Source organism: Marmota marmota, unplaced genomic scaffold (assembly GCF_001458135.2).
Source record: "Marmota marmota marmota unplaced genomic scaffold, marMar, whole genome shotgun sequence".
Taxonomy (NCBI): Eukaryota; Metazoa; Chordata; class Mammalia; order Rodentia; family Sciuridae; genus Marmota; species Marmota marmota.
Genome location: NW_025999842.1, coordinates 35289312 through 35311401, shown reverse-complemented (window position 1 = coordinate 35311401; position 22090 = coordinate 35289312). Strand labels below are relative to the sequence as shown.

Below are 22090 nucleotides of genomic sequence, written 5' to 3'. Positions count from 1 at the left end.
TATATATATATATATATATATATATATATATATATATATATATATATATATCTTTAATCTTTGCTGCAGATTTGTTGTATCTACAGTTGAGTCAATATCATAGTGTCATGTTTTGATATCTACTAAACAAATCCTCTTTTACTCTTCTTGTCTGCATTTCTTAACTATTACTTCCTCTTTATTCTTCTAGATCAGGATTATAATCATTTTGATCATTTTCCAAAATCAATCATCCAAATTTTTATTAGAATACTAAATGCATAAACTGAGGAACAAAGGGCATATTTATAATACCTACCATTTCTAGTCAGGCACATGGTATATATTTGCATTTAAATTTTTCTTTAATACCTGTATTTTTTTTCAAACAGGTAGTATGCTTCTCTTATTACGACTTCTAAATACTTTTACATTTCTGCTAGCTCCTTCCAGTTTAGTTTTACGATTCCATTCCCAACTCTCTTAAAAGAAAATCTATGAGATAATGAAGTCCTACTGAAAATGATTTGATGGTCCATTTTCTCAGTTCTCCAAGGATGAGTAGCTGCTACCATTACACATGTATTAGGGTTGGTTCCTTGTATATAATGGGTACCTTAGGGTATTACGGCTACGTTCTCTCTGAGAATTCTGCTTGAGAATAGCTGGGACTTTTCTATAAGATTCTTCAAAGTTCTATATTCTCTCCAAGATTTCACTGAGAGCAGATGATCTTACCTATTCCTTCTGAGAAGAATCCAAAACCACCCACAACAAATGCTACTTCAATTTCCTGACATAAAATCTGCAAATTCGTTTGCATTTGAATTCACCTTTCTCTTCTGGAGCTAATTCCTTCACCCTGCAGTTCTTTCCTACCACATCCTCCCTCCCAACTTTCCCCTCATTTACATCTTCAGTCTTCGTTCTCTACTGGATCTCTTTAATTAACATTAGATCATTACTAGAATCATCCTTCCAAACTAAATTCTGACTGTTCTTCTAACTATCGCACTACACTTCACTGAATTTTTTACATTGAGTACCACTTTGCACTCATTTCACAATCCAATGAATCCCAGCTCCCCTTGAGGTCATTAATTATCTCCACTTAACTAAGTCCACAGGTCCTTTCCCAGTCCTTATCTCAATGACTTTTTGGCACCATTTAATAGTAGCAAGCATTCCCTCCTGTTGAATTTCTCTGGAATCTGTGACACTACCTCTGGTCCACTGCTTCTTGCCCCTCTGATTCTCCTTGGTCATCTTGCTGGCCCTCTAGCCCTTCCTCTTAATCACTTTCCATCACTCTCTTCCAGTAACCTCTTCTCATTAGTTTTCTCTTTCAGTCATTTTATCTATTACTATGGCTTTTAATCACCATGAACCTCTATTTGTAAATTCTCTTTTCCAGATGTATATCCCCAATTACCCACTTCAAATTTACACTGGATGTTTTACAAGCTTATCAAATATGACAAGTCCCAAACTGAATCTTTTATTTTTCTAATTTTTTAACCCTTCTTTTTTCTATTTCCTAACTAAAATTAGTCATTTTTCTCCATCCTTAAGCTATTATTCTCATTCCAATTTTTTCTTACTCAGTGCATTCATATAGCCACTAATGGATCTACTGACTTTCTTTCATACTCTTCTAATTGATATGAACCAAGTCTGATGATGTCTTTCCCCTTCAGTTGCTTCCCATAACCTAATAAAACTGTTCATAATCCATCACCTGCCTAGTATACAGCTCTGTTCTCCATCCCCTCCTACATTACAGTCATCTGGAATTTCTTTTATTGATTGATTGATTGATTGATTATTTATTACAACATGATATTCCTCTTTCTTTATCTCACATATGCTAGTGGTTGACATTTGGCTATGTCAGAAACATTTTTAGTTGACACAGTGGAGGGAAGGAGCTACTACTAGAATCTAGTGTGTAGAGGCCAGACATGATATGATGCTACTAAACATTCTACAATGCACAGGACATTACCCACAACAGAACTATCTGGACCAAAATATCCGTTTACTGAAACCAAGAAACACTTACTTATGCACATTCCATCTGTCTGGACCTTTCCTCTTCGCTCTTTCCCCACTCTCCTCTTCTTCCAAACTTCCACTTGTTTTTAGTTCTTTCCTCAAACATTATTTCCTGTGAGAAATGTCCTTAACCCCCTTAACACCATCACTCCCATGATATCCTTTATAATGTCTAATAATCACTTATTCAAGGTATGTTTTTCTGCTACCCTATAAAGTTATGTGAGGGTGGGACCAAATCTATTCATTTACAACTTTGTGCCCTAGAACCTGTAATATCACACATCTGTTTTTTAAGATCTTGGCCACAATTTTTTTTTAATAGAGTTTTACTTTGAATTTTTTAAAAAAGCAAATAAACCTCTCAGCCTCATTTTCCTTAGTGGTAAATTAACAGTGCTAGCACGTATTCTCCCTACCTCACAGTTATTAATGTTCAAATAACCTGAAGTAGATTCAGATTTGCCCTGAATTTTCCATGTACTAAACAAACAGGGAAGGTGACCAAATACAAAATACTTTTTAAAATTTTTATTCTATTATGCAAATATTTTATTGTCATTTCTAAAAAGCATTTATTTCTAAGCTTTGAGAAAGCCCTTTCTTAGTCATTTTTCATAAAAGTGCATTATTAATTCCTTCAGTTTCTCTTGTAAGTATATAGGCTTTACAGTCTACCTAAATTTTATCCTACCCTTCTTAACTTTATTTACAACAGAATTTGTAGTGTATTCTTCTCAGGAGGATAAAAGAGGCTTGAGAAACATTTTTCTCTTAGTATCTATGAATCCAAACATGCCACACTCATGTCACCTGATGGCTCACTCACAACCTCAGCCTCTCCAAACAGGGAGAAAGAACACCTGAGAGAAATTACTTACAATGCCTATTGAACTAATCCTTAGTGAATCAAAGTGTATTTCTAAATCAATATTTTTGCAGTTTCACAATTGTTTATATAATAAAAAGTTATTATTTCATTGATTTAAAAGAGCAATCTGGAGAAGTTTATTATATAATTAGCAATTAACTGCATTTAAACTACTGGAAAGAAATTGGTCATTTCAGAGGATCAGGGGCTTTTGTTATTTCTTAAGATAATATGCTCACATCATTTCATCAAACTAATGGAGTTACACTTTACCTTAGGTCTAGATTTACCCTGCAACACATTGTCATGTGCCCTTGGTTCTGTGGCACCTTGTTTTAATGATTAGTTAAGTTGAGGATAATGAAGGCCTTATCATCTGCCTAATTAGCCATGCAGTCCCTAATGGTAGTCTAACTCATTTAGATAAAGTCAGTTTGCTGATCTGTTCTTTAAGGAGGAGGTGGAGAGGAAACAGAGGGAGAAAGACTATATACAAGAGTAGTGTGTGTGTGTGTGTGTGTGTGTGTGTGTACACAAAGTAGTAAAAAAAATAGTATAGCATAGCATTTGATAACTATTAAAGTTTCCTTCTTGATAACTATTAAAGTTTCTAAATGGGCTCAGTCAAATACCCATTCTATTAATACCCTCAGCTTAGGCTTTTTGTTTATATTTAAGTGGAAACTTCTTGAATCATGAATTAAGGAGTGCTGAAAAATTATCCTTCCTAGGTTAACTGGGAATTGTCATTAGGTGCATGTAAAGATTCATCTATTGTCTTGAATCTGACTGAGCTGCATTGAAGTCCTCAGTTATTGAAGTGGCTCCTAATAAATAACATTTACTTCTATATTTGCCAACCAGGATGATTAATATGTATTACTGAATTTGTAACACACTATAGCAGATGTAAAATAGAGATGAAAATAATTCTTACCTCATTCTTCAGCTTGCTCCCAGAAAACCTTAAAAATCAGCATATTTTCCATTAGTTCAAAAAGAAATTAGAGTTATAACATTCAAGGAAATACAATGAAACTAAAGAAGTAGTAACTTCATAACATGACTAACAAAATAAACTGCAGAAATCTGTTTCTTTCTAAGGAACTCAAACATCTTTTTCAACTTTAACGATATGTCTTTTAGGGGAAAATAAAATGAAAGGTATTTAGGGAAATCAGGTAAGAGTTGGGGCAAGCAAAGAACACTACATATTAAAAAGTATGTATGTTCCAGCCTGTATTTACATTTTATAGAGGGTAGAGGACAGTAAACTGCTACTATGTTCATTATAATATATGAATTTATATTTTATTATAGTATAGCTCAAATGATTAAAATTTCTTTTTCACAAGATAGTTTATTTTAAAAAAATAATTTCTTTCTTTCTTTTTTTTTAGAGATAAGAGTAATTCTCAGTAAATTACACCATAAGGCACTCTCAGATGCTGTGTTAATTATTCAGTTTCAGTATTTTCAAAAAAAATAATTTAATATTATCATTATTTAATTGGTTGTCACCTCATTTATTAATAACCTCTTTCTGATAGTTAATATAAGTTAGAGCATTGGAATCTTTATAGTCATATGTTTTTACAGACACAGACCCAAACAGGCCAGCAGTTTCATCTTACTATTGTAAGGTTATGTTCAAAGTATATGTAATTATGATTATTATAATAAACTTCTCATATTGGTAAGATGTTAGTCAAGCATATAGATCTTTAAAACAAGCTGTCTCTGAGGGAAAAAAACCACATTTTTCTGCTTTTATTTTATTGAATTCAGCCTGAATATAGAGTAAGACTTATGAATAAATACTAATTGTAAAACAATTCAACTTCTTTGATTTCTCTTCTGCATCTCTCTGGTACACTTAGTTCACCCTTAATTTCTCATTAATTATTACAAATCACATACTTAGTATTCTAGATTACATAATTAAAAATGCCCAAAGTTGACAACAAGGTTTGATAATTAAAAGGAAACATTTGATAAGCAAAATTAGAAAGCCATTTATTTAATAGATATCATGCATGCTTGAAAAAAATGCAGAGAATTTATCTTGAATATGGTGCAACTCTACCTTGTCAGGCCCTTTCCAGAATAAACGGAGTGGTAATATGCACTGCTCTCTTTGATTCCAATTCCATAGTAATGATACCTAGGATGAGGACAGGAACCAGCTCTATGTTAATGAAGCAGCTTGTGAAGAAGAAAAAGAGACTGAGCTATAACTGAAGCAGCTACACTAAGAAGTGCCACCCCTCATGGCCTTCCCTGTGAAGCACCACTGCCCACTTATTTGCCTATTTTTTCAATTTACATTCATCCAAGAGAAGAAAGGAAATCAAAGGGAATGAGCAGATTTCCAGTGTACTCTAACCTAACTATGTCTTGAAATGTCATTTCTTGTCCTCACCATCTCAGTTTAAAGTGGACAAAACAATGAAGGATCTAAGTTTCAAGCCCTGTTTTCTGACCTTGAAAATAAAGAAAAAAACTTGGTAAGTAGTTCCACTTCTAAATATTTTCAGAGCCCAGGACATGAAAACAATTGGAAGCCCTCATACCATGTATTTGAAAAATATAAATAAGCTAACAAATTGCTAAATAAGCTATTCCTGCTCCCCTCAATTGACAATTTACCTCCACAATGATCTTCTAGGCAAATCTGAATTTACAATTACTGGAGTTATGTTTGGGAACAACCCTAATGGTGGGGAGAACCCATCTTCACCCAACTTATTAGCCCCCCTTTTTTTTTTCTTTTTCACTGTGAGGGGACTGCATGCATAAGATCTAGTCACAGTATCCACAAACAGCTGCCCCTGGCCACTCTTCAGTCCAGGACTATGTACACTGGTGGCAGTGTGGTCTCCTAAGGACAGACTGGGGACAAGCCCTGCAGAGGTTGAGAACATATACCTGGGTGTTCGGATGGGGAATTGCAGGCTCTAGGTACCCCAGAAGGAGGGTGTGGTCATTCAGGCTGTGGACTCCTTTCCCCATAGAGAGACAACAGTCTGTCTGAGGACAGTCGGAACAGAACTCTCTGATGCATGAGGCCCAGAGATAGGTTCTCACTCCCTCCAAGGGCAGGACTGTGGCAGCAGAGATGCCTCTATTGTCTGGGGATTACTTGATTTAGAGATTTGCACACTTTAATATTACAAATATATATGTCTAATATATTTTCAAAAAGAGCTGTCATAGTTAAGAAACAGTAATGTGGAGTGATCTAGATAAATGAACATATATTATGATTGTGGCAAACTGGGAAGAAGTTTTCAAATCTTTGGTTTTGGTATAAAGATAATATTAATCTATTAACTTGAACAAAGGAGAATTATAACTGCTACATTTACAGAATAGGGAAAAAGATCCTATGATATATGAGAGAAAAGAACCTCTAAGTTATATTAGAAAAAAGAGTGCAATGCTGGAAATACAAAACTTATTAAAAACTCAAAATATTGAACTGATTTATGTCTCTAAATAGAAACTAAAAGAAGCTTATTCCATAGAAATCATACTAAAAAGAGTTATGTTAACAGAAATAGTAAGGAAATAACCTAAAACTACAAGGAAATTAGCAGATTTCCTTGTAGTTTAGATGATATTCTTCCACATATATTAGTAAAATTAGAATTAATGAACCTGGGCTGGGGTTGTGGCTCAGTGGTAGAATGCTTGCCTAGCACATGTGAGGCACTGGGTTCAAACCTCAGCACCACATAAAAATGATATAAAGATATTGTGTCCACCTACAATTAAAAAATAAATATTAAAAAAGAATTAATGAACCTGAGTGTATGTTATAAGTATTCTATACTTTATTAGATTTTAGAACTAAGATACCAAAGATATTTGAAAACAAAGGAATCTGTTACAATGGAACATTATAATTTCATGTTCTTTTACAAAGCTTGTTCTTTGTTCTATAGACTATAATTTAAATAACTATACATAACATAAGACATTTGCTAAACATTTGCTAAAGCAATATATATTAAAGCATTGCTTTAAAAGTTGATAAGCTCCTATTATAATAACCTCAATTTTCTTGTTTCTTGTCTCTAATTTTTTTTCAACGTGCAAATAATATCCTACCATAGTAAAGCGGTTTGCTATGCAGGCTGAGAAGAAATTACACTGATTTCGTAAGTGGTTGACAAAAGTCATGATAAGTCATGAGAGGTGACCATAAGTTCAATAAACAGAGTACATGCTGTGTCTGACCCCTGTGCTAGCTGTCAGTACAGTCATGAACAAAATGTGGAAAATCTGGTCAGGAAAGTCATGCATTTGAATGTCACCCTGTCCATGGCCTCCTGAACCAGATGCTTGCACTGACCACATTAACTAGCACTGAGGCAAAGTTTACTTCTACTTTTTAAAACCACCTGATGGTCACATTTTTTCAAGAATGACAACATCCTTCAGGACCCAATAAATATACTATGGATTTGTCCTCTTTTTTCTTACTTTTGACTTTTAAGGAAAGAGTATTTTCATTTATACAATTTATTTTTTCCTTAGTTTTATAAAATGACTGCTGTTGTCCCCCTCATCTCACTCCCAAACATTAGAAAAGACTGTTTTTACAAACAGAAATATTTAATGCCTCCACCTGCATTAAGAATCAATATTTTGTATCTAGTGAAAAAAAAGTCTTTTTTCAGTAATATATTTTATTCATACATCAAATGAAAATGACACTATCAATCCAGACACAAAGGAAGTGACTTGGTTAACTACATTCAGCTCTACAGCAATGACTCATGATTTAAACATGTTGATGTAGCTGAACATGTTCTATCAATAAACTTTTATAAGTGTGCCAGGAGATAAGCAACCATTGAAAGAGTGTGCTTTCTTTTCTTCCACTGTGTTCATTGCTTATTGTGCAATGAATTAAAAAAGAGGTAGAGAATGCTCTCTGCCCTGAAGGAGTTGATAGTCTTCTATGGAAGAAAAGCATGCAAAAAAAAAAGAATTGCAATACAATTGAAGTAGACTATGATAGATAATAAATAGTTACCATTTATGGATCACCTATTACATGCAAAGAACTTAAGTGTATCTATGACCTCAATTTTCCATAGCTTGCAAGTAGAATATATTCCAGTTTCAAAACAGACATTCAAAAATTATGTACTTTATTTAAAAAGGTTATGTAAAAATTTATGGATTTGAAATAAGAATTCAAACCCACAGTTTCACAGAGCACAATTTCCATAATGCATGTGGCCTCCACACTCAAGATGGTGCAGAAGGAATATTTAATTTGTCTCTCAAGTTTGTTTACTATTGGAAATTCTAAAGTGAAACTGGGACACACATTTTTCTGGTTCCTTATGAGTTGTAGTAAACAGAGCTAAACATGAGTCATTAAGACCAATACCATTGATCTGGAGGCTTAATATTTGACATTCCAAATATAAACAAAGCCTCCTTCTAGAATGTAAGACTCCCATAATAAATCAATAAACATCCATTGAATAACTGCATGAATAATATGAAGAAGTTAAAAATAATAATGTAAAGGAAACTACAAATTCTGTCAAAGATATGCATATTTTACCACCACAATTTGGAAATTTGGTTGAAAATCTCTTATTTAACATGATGTAAGGAAATGTACTAACTCGTTTAACCCTACTACAAACACTATAAAATCTTATAATTTACTCTTAGGGTTACTTGTACTCCATAAGTAGCTTATGCTTTACATGATGGTGCCTCTGTTTTGTTGAACTGTCCTTTGGGAATACCCTTCTACCTACATGTCCTCAATTCTTACCCATAACTTTAATGTATGAAGTTTGCCTGGTTTCTCAGGCAAAACCAATCTTTCTGTTCCCTGAACTCCTCTCTTGGTCTTATCCCATATAGTATTTTCCCTTGTGTCACTGGTATGTGTGTGCACGACTTTCACCTTCCCTGATAAACTCTAAGATGTGGAGGAAGAGAATTTTATCTTTCTCTAAGTTGTATCCCCCCATTAGAAATTACAGTAAAAAAAAAAAACCTTCAAATATTTATTGAGTTAGTCAATGTGTTCTAGGAATTTGGAAATCAACAAAACTAAACTTTTTTAAAGCCAGTAGTTTTCAATTTACACCGTGCATTTCCATGGTAACAGTAAAATACTGGGGTTGACCAAAAGTTGTAGGAATAAATATTCTATACAAAGGCAAAAAAACAGTATATTTGGGTGAAAAGACCATTGTTAGCAATACAATATTGTGCAATGTTTTGTCAATATTTTGCAATGATTGTAATACTCCGGCACATTTCATACCCAGGTTCTTCTTGAGCCAATAAAATAATCCCTCCCACTTAATCTTTCTTTTAGTCTAACTAGGTACATGTTGTCATCTCAGGGATGATTTAGTGTCTTTCAGAACAGAGAAGAGATAAGAAATGAGCTGCTCCTTCTTCCTAGCAGCTAAAGATAAACCTCATAAAACTGGGAAGAGTGAGTTCATGAGGAGTACACGTGGATTTTTCATTCCCCTTGCAAAATTTTATAGGACTATTCTGTTGTTAATAGATTTTCCTAAAACAAATCTTGCTAGGTAATGTTTTCCAGAAATATTCCAATATAACAAGAACATATACTGTGCCTGTTAAATAAAAAATGAGGTTTGCTTCACTGTGGGACAACTAGCTATTTTAATTTGTACACCTATCTGGGGCATGACTTATAGATTATTCTGAATAAGGTTTTCAAGCATTTCATAATTCTTTCTCCCTATATGATTATTATATATATTTTTAAAGATATATGATAAATTATTTATTAATCTTGAGTATGGTTGGCTAATTTCTCCAAGAAACTGTTTCCATCATCAAAGTGACCTTTCTAATTATCTAATAAATTTATGTTCATTCATAACCATCCATGTCCCTGGTCTTATACCTTACATCAAGAGGTTGATTTCGTTTATAATTTATGAATAAAGAAAAATAATTACTTAATGCTGTGTCCAGATTTTAAAGTAAACATGGTCTAAAACTTGAGATTTTTAATAAGACAAATTTAATTATTGTTATTCTTTTTTTAACGACTAAAATATTTACCTTGTGTCTAATACTCTTCATCTCCTGATCAATTTAAGTCTGTAACTATATTTCTTCTTTTCCATTTCAGCCCTTTCACAGAATTCCTGAAACATATGTTCCCACTGAGCTAGTAGCCCTGATGTTAGTTTACACTGCACAAATGATAACTGATAAGGAAATGATGGGATTAAGCTGTTCAGGGACTTGCAATAACTTGTTATGATAAGAGCAGCTGCCATATCAGTTTTATTAACCCACTAAATCACTACTAATAAATAAGATAATAGCTTCTGTCCATCATGTCTAAAAACCAAGATTTGGTTGAATAATGTCTATAATAAATTAAAATGTAACCTCAAATCAAACAGTCTACCATGTGCATGAAATCTATTTGTGGGCTCACTTATGTTCTCCCTTGCTTTGTTAATCTATTCTGTGTGGGGGAGTGGGAATACAGGCTCTTTTTTGCTCACCATTGTACCTATAGTGCCTAGATAGCATTCCTTCTCAGTTAATGCTTTTTAAATAATTAATATTAATAATGAGAATTCTTTGACAGCTGGTATCCTACCTTCCAATTCTTTGCATCCCAAAAACTCTGTAAAACTATGCTTTGTACATCAATAAAAATATGAATGGGCTAAATATTCAAGAATTGCTCTTAATTAATATTTTATTGTACCCATCAATTTTTTAAAATTATTATTTATTTAAAATCTAACTTTAAAAATATTACAGAGACTAAAATCAGGTGTATACTTTTGGCATTGGTGGAAATCAAAAGGAAGAAAAGAAAAAACAAGAAAGTGAAGTCAGTGTTGAATGTATAATCTGCCATTGGGTTGCTGGTTTTCTTGGCAGGGAAGGCACGCTATGAGTAAAAAAAATGGATGGAGAGTTGAGTGGTTAGTGCCACATATGAATTGACTGGTTTGTCCCAAAACCACACTTGTGTAGTGGTCTGGAGTGAGGCTTTCTGACACCGTGTGTTAATCTTTATAGGTTTTTGTTTTGTTTTGTTTTTTAATATTTTTTTTAGTTGTAGATGGACACAATATTTTTATTTATTTATTTTTATGTGGTGCCGAGGATTGAACCTAGCACCTCACATGTGCAAGGCAAGCACTCTACCACTGAGTTACAACCCCAGAAGTGGTTTCGTATGTGGAACATCAGACTTACCAGTAGAAACAGAACTATTTCATTTTTGTTTATGTATATTTTGATCATATATAATATTGGGGCCTATATAATGATTATGTCCATTGTTTTTTAATTTATTTTAATAGATCTACTTCTTTTAAATATTTTATTTTTTCCTTTCAATGAACAAAAGTTTGGCTCATATTATTTAATTAAACTTTTTTCTCTTTTACTTTTTAATGAAGGGAAGAAATAGCAGAACCTGTGCCAAGGCGAGAGTTGGGAGAATGGGTCACTGTAAGAGCCAGTTATTTCAGAATTTAGAAAGACAGGACTACAAAGTAGACACAGAATGAACTCTACTAACCATCTCTTAGTCACATAAATCAGTGTTTTCCAAACTTTGGATTTCATTCTTGGACCAGAGCAGAGGAGAAATCTTGAGAGTGCCTTTGGTCCATGAACCCAAATATATCTAAGGTCTGATTCAAAAACTATGATGTTGCCTTGTGCCCACAATACAGAAAAGTCTTTTAAGTCAATCATAATCTAAGATAAATTTTGTCTGATAGTCCCAAATGAAATGATTGGACATACTCAAGCTATTTTATGAAAATTTAGCAAAAATTAAAAACTTATTTTGTAAGTAATCTTTATCAGAAGTTATATAAATTAATATATTTTAATATTCAATCCAACAAAGTTGAGGTAAATAAATAATAAAGTAGGATATATCAATTTAAAAATGTTATATAATAATAATTTATAATTATAATAAAATAAATCATTATACATTTAATAACAGTATGTTTAGGGTACTATACTAAACACTACAATAAAAGCAAAATGTTTTATGAAATTTGGAGAAATTATGATTTCCTGATTCTCCAAGGTATATGTACTTCAATTATATTTCATTCAATTGTTCACAGTTCTATAGACATAAAAATGTTTTTCATAAATGTAAATTTATAAAATATTAAACAGTCTAGAAATGATGATACATGTGAAGATAACATACTAGAAGAAAAATATTTAGGACAAAAATTAAAAGGCACAGTGAAATTTCATAGGTGCTACAAATTTACTTTTATATAAAACATAAATACCTCTAAATAAAATTTATGATTGAGGTTTAATAAAGTGCTATTATCTTTTTGAGGAAGAATTCAATATATTAATAAATTTTAAGAACTGTTCATTTAAAAAAATAAAACATACTTCAAAAAAATCAAAATTTCAATTAATAATAATTGTTTTGTTGAAACAACTGATATGAAAAAAGGTAGGTTTTTTTACTTTTAATAGTTGACAAAGCATAAAATTTAAAGTCAGAAAAACATTAGTATAAATGCCAACATTGTTATTGGGTAGTATCATTATGTCCTTGGGCAGGTCAATAATCTTTCCTCATTTGTAAAATAAACCAATTCCTATATTGTATCATTACTGGAAAGAGAAATGAGTACATGTGTATATTTGTGTATTATTCAATAAATAATAACTTTTAATTATACTGTCAATTTATGAATGCACTCAGTTACTAATGTCTATTTTTAAGGATACTGAAGTTAAAAGCATATTATTCCTCCAGTTATTCCTATACTTTTCTCACTTATTCTCGTAACAATTGTTTTGAGATATTCTATACTCACCTCATTAATCTGTTGTCACACAGCCACAGCTGGAAGTATAGGATTTACAGTTAGACTTGCCCAACTTCAAACCAGTGTTCCTAAGCACTAGTCTAATATATATTTTCCAAATGGGTTGGAACTAAATAGACCTTGAATGTCAAGCAAAGAAAAATTTGTCCTTAATAGAAATTAAGAAAGCAGAATATTCTGAGTATGGGAGATTATATATATATATATTGTTTTTACTTATAGTTGGACACAATGCCTTTATTTTATTTTTATATGTGCTGAGGATCAAACCCGGGGCCATGCACAGGCTAGGCAAGTGCTCTACTGCAGAGCCACAACCCCAGGCCCTATGCTACCTTTTGATGTACTGGTTTTCAAAATAAAAATCTAAGGACATTTCTTGAAATAAAAAAAGAAAAAGAGAAATTACGTGGTTAAGAATAATTACATCAAAACTTTTACCATTTTCAAGACACACAAGTTACATCTTGTTATTTCTTCCAATACACTTAGTTTATAAAAGAAAAATTTTCCTTTTCCTTATGATATTAAAAATACCAAAAAAATGTAATAGTCATGCCATAAAAAGCAAATGGTATATCAGTAAGGCAGAAAAAAAATTCAAATTGTTAATGCTTTGCCCTTGGTCACATCTATGACTCTAAGATATCAAATAAATTGCCAGAAGTCACCAAATGTTGCTGTATCAACCTAAGTACTAGAGCCTGACCATGTCACAATGGACAGGGTTAATGATTCATCCCTAATCTTAAAGGCTCCTTCCAGGATTAATTTACTTTCGGTGCAGCCAGCCTGCCCACCCCTTGCAGATCCTGTCCAGAGGATTTCTCTGCATTGCTTTGCCTCTTTTCACATATCTTTCTAGTTCAAACACTATCTGATCTCTACTCTACTTACACAATTTGGAAGGAATCAAATTCAGTAAAAATCAGGCTAAACGGAGTCAACTGTGAAATAACTCTGACTAGGTTAGAAGGAGAGGACCAATTTTATCTTTTTAATCTGTGATTTTATTTCTCCTGCCCAGGCCACAATGCTGTTAACATTAGTTGAAATAACTTAAATTAGCATTAATTGATAATCTATCATTATCAGGCGACAGAAAGAATATAAACCTGAATTAGACAGAGTCCCAGTCCTTGAAATACTTAATATCTGCTCAGAGGTTGAGATAAGTTAATGTCGCATTAAAATAGATACCAAAAACAAAAACAAAAGCAAAAAATCTGTAATGAGGATGCAAAGAGCCTACAATAAATCAATAGATTAAGAAAACATTTGAAAAAGAGAGTTCATGAGGCATTCATTTAAATGGGTAAGATTTCAACATACACATAGGAGAAAGGGCCTTCTGAGTGAGGGAACAGTTGGAGTGAAGCAAAGGGTAGTGGGGTGGGTGGGTAAGAATCAAGTGAGAACAGAGGCCACATGCTGAAAACTGAGAAGTAAACGATAAAACAGGAAAATGGGTTAGAACTAAATAGACCTTGAATGTCAAGCGAAGAAAAATTTGTCCCTAATAGAAATTAAGAAAGCAGAATATTCTGAGTATGGAAGATATAATTGAATCTGAACTTTAGAAATTCAGTTTGGAGAAATTCTATTGAATGAACTAGAAAGACAGAGTCATAGTCAGGTTATAAAAGTGGGACTGAGGAGAGACAAGTTCAAGAGAATTTGAAAAGTAGGACTTATTTCTTGGCAAATAATTACAGCTAAGCTAGCCAGTCAGGCACCCACTAAACACTTGTGGTTACTGAGCTCTTGAAATGCAGCCAGGTTTGAACTGAGGTGTACTAGTAGTGTAAAATATATACCAGATTTCAAAAACTTAGCATGAAACAAATGTAAAATATCTCCTTAGTTATGATTACATGGTAAAATGAAAACATTGTGGATATGTGGGTTAAATAAAACTTCATTGAAATTAATTTCATCTGTTCCTTTTTACTTTTTTTAATGTGGCTACTAGCAACATTTCAATTAGATATATGAAGTCTCATTATACTTCTGTGGCTCAGCACCAGACTAGAATCACATAACTAGACGTTGTAACAGGAGACAGTGGACAAGCGAAAAGTGATAGAAGGGGAATTGGGTAGTGCCATGACAGAGAGGACAGAGGGAAAGTTTCTGTATTTACTTATTTTAAGAGGGCATTAGCAATATATGATTACACGACCTGTGTAAGCCTACATCATGTACAACCAGACGAATGAGAAGTTATACTGCATTTATATATGATGTGTCAAAATTTTTCTACTGTCATGTATAACTAATTAAAACAAATGAAAAAAAAGTCATGTAAATTTTTTTTAAAAAAGAAGGCATTAGCAACAAGGACAAAGACTAGGCAAGAGTCAAGGTTAAGATGAGTAGGAGTGAAAATGAGCCATTGGATTTTTGTTCTGATAAAATGGACTAGGACAGAGGAATATGACCAGTAGTAAGACAAGTGAGGTGATACTCTTTCAAGAAATAATAAAGAAAAATAATAATAGAGAAATGGCAAAGGGTATAGAAGTTCTGAGATGATTTTTTTTCCAGTGTAAAAAGATCTCTACATGCTTACATTTACAAGAAAGGATAAAATGGAAAACACAGTGAACAGAGGGAATAACCAAAGAACAAGAACCTGCAACTAGGATTTTATAGCAAAAGCCATAAAAGAAATAAAAAGCTAAAGATACAAAGATGGAGAATAGGTGACACTTTATCTTTGTATTCACATTAAGAGATGACCCAAGAGGCCATTTGTGCATGTCATTTGTCTTGAAGTGGAAAGGATATATTAAGAAATTTTGGTCTGGAAAGAAAGCTAGAGGAAGAGCATCACCTACACTGAGGGATGTTCTTTCTACTGATAGTTTTTCACCCCCTGGTTTTGACCTTGTATCTTTGGGAGCCTGTGGATTCCATTTAGTCACTATATTGAGTCATACATAACTCTTTTGTGACACTGGTTCTTTCAGTAAAGGCATCAATATTATGAAAATGATTCATTTAACTTTTTTTAGAAGAATTAATAATATATTACGATTTTTATTATAATATTATTTCTAAATGTTATAAATCTACTTTTTTGTGTTAGAGTTTGTAAAAGTCTGCTTCATTAAAAAGTAAATACCTGGTTCTACCACTGGTAAAGACAATATTTATTTTACATCTTCATGTAAAAGGGAAGAATCTATAGTTCACCTATATCTTACTTTGAATGGCCTCTTGTTCCAAGCCGCCGTGTGGTTAGGAGGGGAAATTTCTGGCGAATTGTCTAAAAGGGTAGAAAAGTACTTTAGTTTTTAAAAAGTTTGGGGTTTCTAATGCAAGCCACTCATAACCAATTAATTCAAGGAAGTAAATGCTGAACCCCAAGGGAGCTACAAGTTAATATATACTCTGGAAAAAGTAATATACATATTAATATACATCAATACATCAGAACAGGAAGATATTTTTTTAATTAAAATATTCTATTGCCCTTGTGTCAATTGCAAACGCAGATCCTGCCAGTACCTAGTTTTGCTTGAACTTACTACCAAAGTAATTATTACTTTCTTTGTGCACAGAGCAGGATGGTTGGGTTTATTTATAATAATTCCATCATCTAGGGAATTACCCACAATTAAATATCCATCGCAACACTGAAGAGACACCTGGATCTTATGAGATCTGTCTATGAAGTTCAGAGGGCTCCATGCCAAACTTTGTTATGTGTTAATTTCTTTGTTATGTATTAATTATGTATTCAGTTTTTATCAGATTCTCAGGGTGTGCCATGACCCTAGGTTAAGAATTATTGCTATAAGGCAGAATTACAAAATGGTAATGCTAACATGGATACTGTAAGTGGTCTTCCCAGTAACCTCCCCATTTTATAGGCTGAGTGAACTACAGTTGCAAGATTAAGGGCTTTGCAGAAAGTTTCACAAGTTAGTCACCCTATTGGCCAGAACCTAGGCCACTGTATTACCATGTGCCATATCATACTTCTTCCATAAACAGATGGATTTAAAAAAAAATTATTTATTTTTTTTAAACTGAGGAGCTAGACCAGAGCATTCATTAGTTTCTGGACAATGAGTCCCTCTATAGGTTAGAATTTGGATTTCACTTTGTATTAGATATATAAGATCTGAAACCCAAAGCTCTTACAGTTTTTCTGTGATAGCTTAGTTCTCAGGAAACAGATCAAGATAAGGATCTCAAAGAACAAGTCTTTCCCAAAAGACTGTTTCCTGATTCTCAAAATGATATCAACATATGTAAGTATAGTAATGTCAGTTCCATAGGTTCCTATTGAAACCATACAGAGTAGGCAAAAAGGAATGCTTTTAAATTAGAGAAATTTAACCAATCCCATCATAAAATCTTCACGTACCGGGTATACACATACTTCAAGTGAAATCAAGAGTTAGAAAAACTATTTAGGTATTGGAATACAATTCTATTTAAAACTCATGCTTAAACAACCTAAATAATAAAGACAACTGCTAATTGCATCAACATTTCCATTTAATTTTGCTTCTCCACACTAGCCATACCACACTCTTTGATGCATACTTCTTTGAAGGAAAATGCTACTGTTAAATGGAGCTTACTTGAAGTTTACATTAGATCTTTTGACAGCCAGGGTTCTAATAACTCAAAATCAAGGTATTACTATATAGCAATTTCAAACACAGTCCTTAAGAGATTTCACTTATGGTTGTAAAATGAATGTCTTAACATTTTCTAAAGGAACTTCCTCAGATAAATTTGTTCCCATATTGTCTATCAAACACAAAGTTAGTTGTAAGGTAGTATAATCAACATATGCCATTTACCTTTCCAAAGGTGGCAGCGCAAGCTGGCTCTAGTTTCTCTTTCCTGCAGAAATCTAAATAGTGTGCATATAGGATGCACCGAGGTAAGCAAACTCCTTCACACACAATGTAATTCTCTTCAAGCCTAAGGAAAAAGTAAAAGAATTAGGTCTACCTTTCTTTCTTTCTTTTTTTCCTAGCTTTTCTTTATTACTCCTTTTCTTTTTCCTTTCTCAATGACTTAATGCTTATTTTGAAAACAGACTATACAAATGAGTTAATGAGTAGATTTCCTTTATTTTGGATATTATTAAAAATCAGATCAGGGTGAATATAATTAACAATAATTCACTATCTATCTCAGAATAGTTGTAAGAGAGGAATTTGAATGTACTCATCAAAAAAATGATAAAATATTAAGGTGATGAATATGTTAATTATCCTGAGTTATCACTACCATATGTACACACAAATCAAATCATCACATTATACCTCATAAATATGTACAATTATTATGTATAAACAAAAATTTTAATAGAGATTACCCTGCATGAGCCTGACCAATATAGTAAGCTCTAAAAAGAAGGCCTAGAGGTCAGAGACAGAAGACATAAAAATTCCAAAGTAGTAGCAAACTCCTGAAGATCTTGAAGAAGCATATTGTTATATTTTGAAGAGGGCCACCTCTCAGAGAATGATAGTAGTTAAAGTGCTATTCCTTAAAAAAAACCTGAGTTACTGATATTTTTAGAATTTTCATTTAAAGTTATAAATTATCTTGGTAGTATTAGAACTGGAAATCAGTGAAAAACTTGACTAACTTCAATTTTCACTATTAATTAGATATTTGATTTTATGTGTGCAAATTAATTTGTTTTGAAACACTGCATCTTGGTTAATAACACTTTAAATAATAACTAACAATAATAGGAGCTGAGGACTTCAGTTCAATAGGAGCAAGGAATAAATGCTCTGAAAAAACAGTGAGATTTGAAGAAAACCCAGAGCCTCCGATGAGATTTCAGCAAGTGACTTCTTGATTTTAGCGTGGTGAGACAACAAACTGAGTAGCAAGATAACCCATTCTAGACTTCTAATCCACAGAAACTGTGAGATAATAAATTTGTGTGGCTTTAAGGCAAAAAAAAACAACAACAACAATCAAATCACAAAGATTAATATTAGAAGAGCAAGAACCCCAGTGAACATCTGCTAGTGCAATTAAAATATCACGGCTAATGTATAATCACTCCTACCTAGTCCACATTGCAAATATTAGGTCTTACTTCTATACAAATCCCCTCTCTGTTCATCATGATTTACTCTTTGATATACAAATACCAGTGGCGAAATTGAAGATGACAGGTTTTTAAAAGAACATTCTCAACATGAAAGGGCTGCCAGACTTCAGGTTGGCAAATGCTTCTACTCCCTTACTTTCATTCACAAACTACTTCTGAATCCTGAACAGCCAGGGAAAGATTAGTGATGCAGTTGCTTGTGAAATTCATAAGGGTAAATTCAATTCCCTTAAGTCAGAAATAATACTGATCTATTCCATCCTTATACTTTTTAAATGTAACTAATACTATGATTATCTAAAACTCCAAGTGTTTTTGAAATATAATATAACTCTCAGTGGATATCTCTAAACATAACATACAATACATAAAATCTTATTATAAATATACATAAATATATATATACATATATAGATAAAATTTACTTGTAATTCCCTTTGACTTGTAATTAACTGCATTTTTAAATAAATGCAATATGAATATATTGTGTTACGACTACCTGAACAGCAATCTAGAAATTAGAACTTCTAGATTCTATTCCAAGTTTTTCTAAAACTTCAATAGGTGATTTGGGGTTAAATTTGCTAATGCCAAATTTATGTATAGCAAAATCACAATTATTTATAATACAATAACAATGAAATATTGAGTATGCATTGAGATTAATGTTGAGGATGAAATCCTTCAAGTTTTCTGATTTAACATATTTAAAATGTTTAAATAATTCTAATTTAAATATTTTAGAAAAAGTTCAAGGAGGTATTCCCTGAACAGATAAAGTATCAGAAACCAATTTTCCTATGAAGAATAAAAGAAGGAGAAGGAGGAGGAGGAGGAGGAGGAGGAAGAGGAGGATCAAAAACTCCAAAACTAAGATGCAGTGTTTCAAAACAAATTAATTTGCACACATGAAATCAAATATCTAATTATCATTGAAAATTAAAGTTAGTCAGATTTTTCACTGATTTTCAGTTCTAATACTACCAAGATAATCTATAACCTTAAATGAAAATCTAAAAATATCAGTAACTCAGGTTTTTTTAAAGAATAACACTTTTTAGAATAGTTGAAAATTCAAATAAAAGGACAGTGCTTTACAGTTTTAAAAATATGCATATTTTTATGAGAACTATGTAGCTACTTGAAATTATATCTAATAACATATATATTATGACCACTTTCCATCTATTTTGATATTGTTGTAAGCACTATTTTGTCTTCAAAATACAGAGTAATCCTAGACATTAGTACAATAGTAATTTGGGGTAAGTTTAAATATGTTTTTAGTCACTCAATATGAACTGAAAAAATGAGAGTAATCATCAAAACACCTCCATAATATATCTGAAATCAAAACACTTTTGCCCCAATCATCCCAAATAACTGAAATAACTGTGAAAATAACTGTGTCTTAAACATTCTAGATAATTAGCTCAATTGTTTGCAGCTCTAGTATATTCTTAACTAGAAATCATGATATCAATTCCAGTAGTTAAAATATAACTTTAGAGGAATATATGGTCTATATTTCAAATGTTTAAAAGGGTACAAACAAATAATCACAGAAATTACAAATTGTAATTTAACATTTAAATAAATAAAAGTACAAATTGCTAGTATTTTTAAATTCTATTTTTTCTGTTGTGTTTTTCTAAGCCATATATATATATACACATACGTACACACACACACAGAGAGAGAGAGAGAGAGAAAGAGAGAGAGGTAGGTTACGTAACTAATCAGTAAAAAAGTAATATTTATATGTTTTATTGCTTGGAATTTGGGAGATAATTTATACCTCTATTTTTTATACTATGCAGATAAGTACAATATTTATTTTTACTTTAGAGCTCTTCTTTTTAGGAAAATGTTCTCTATATATAGAAAGTCTACTGATAAACTCCTGATTTTAAGAGATTTTGAACAAAATCCAACTTGTGATTTTTCACTGTAATAAATCACATATGACAGGTGCTATAAAAATAGTTGAACATTTGTTTTAAGTTAATAGTAATATCTTACCTGATTCAGTCTTCTACTTCAAACACATTTGTCTATCTTAGGGCCAATATTATGTATTTGGGCAACATTAAAATCCTTCTATATTTTAAGCTGTTTTTTAAGGATCATGTTTTATAAATTAAAAAAGAAAAACTGCCAAATAACAAATATATGAGGACTGAATAGATTGCATTTAAGTACATAAGTCATAAAAACCTTCATTGTTGCTTACATTTGAAGAAATTATCATTTTAGTCCATAATGTGGAGCAGCTGATGTTTCATCTGTACTGGAATTTATCTCCATGTTTTTTTTCATGTCAGTGAAAAAAAAAATCTGATAAATTCCTATTCCGTCTTTTAAATTTGCCTACTCAAAGTTTCAGAGAGAAACAAATTGTGAAAACAACTTCAACAGGTGCATAAGTATACTCCTGGGGCCAGTCTTACCACTGCAGCGTGAGCTGAGTCTGCTTCTTTTTATCCTTCATAATCTGCGTGATGGTTTTCTTCTGAGAGACGTGTTGATCGGTTGCTTTTGTTTTGCTGTCGTGGTTATCTGCATCCTCTTCTTCAGAAGAAAAGTTACCGTTGCTTAAATGCATTTCTGATCGCAAGTTTAAGGAATGATAAAGGAGAGGAAAGGGATATACAATCAATTAAATTGCCTCTCAACGTTTGCCTCCAATGGGGTGCCTATAGGAAGGACAGAGGAGTTATGCAAAAATCCCTTAGAATTAACAATCTCTAGTGGACATTTTCCCTGGGGAAATATGATTTGGACAGAACATTATATGTGTATGCATTTTGAGGCGTGTTTATGTTTGTTATTGGATGTCCTTAGAATGCATCCTCGTACCTATCTCAGTGCGGGAGAAGACCGAGCACTCACCTGATTTAATTCCCCCCAGCAGCTCCGGGTCTTCCCCTTTCTCCAGGCTGCCCAGCTCGCCCCGAGGCTGCGCTTCAGCCACCAGGTAGGCTCTTTCCTCCGGGTAGACGAGCAAGTCCTTGTCCAGGAGCTGCACACAACACGCCTCCTGGATCTCGGGGGAGAGTTGGGGCGAAGGTTGAGCTTGCAGGAAGGCGTCCTCCAGCTCCCGGACCTTTGCCATGCTCCTGGCCGCGACACCTCGGCACCCTCAGCTGGGCCAGCTCCCCAGCTGAGCCCCAAGCCCGGGGCGGGGCGGGGCGGGGCTGG

General features: G+C 32.9%; 1 protein-coding gene across 1 annotated transcript in view; it reads right to left on the bottom strand.

The window, feature by feature from the left end:
- Window positions 1-22084, bottom strand: part of Rfx6 (regulatory factor X6) — a 51333-nt gene extending 29249 nt beyond the window's left edge. The window contains exons 1-6 of the mRNA XM_015500602.2: window positions 21782-22084; window positions 21340-21496; window positions 17610-17733; window positions 15996-16057; window positions 4992-5069; window positions 3843-3870 (exon numbers count right to left, since the gene is read on the bottom strand). Coding sequence (XP_015356088.1) covers window positions 3843-3870; window positions 4992-5069; window positions 15996-16057; window positions 17610-17733; window positions 21340-21496; window positions 21782-22004 — 672 coding nt within the window. The 5' untranslated portion in view covers window positions 22005-22084. The remainder of the gene's footprint in view (window positions 1-3842; window positions 3871-4991; window positions 5070-15995; window positions 16058-17609; window positions 17734-21339; window positions 21497-21781) is intronic.
- Window positions 22085-22090: the final 6 nt, after the last annotated feature.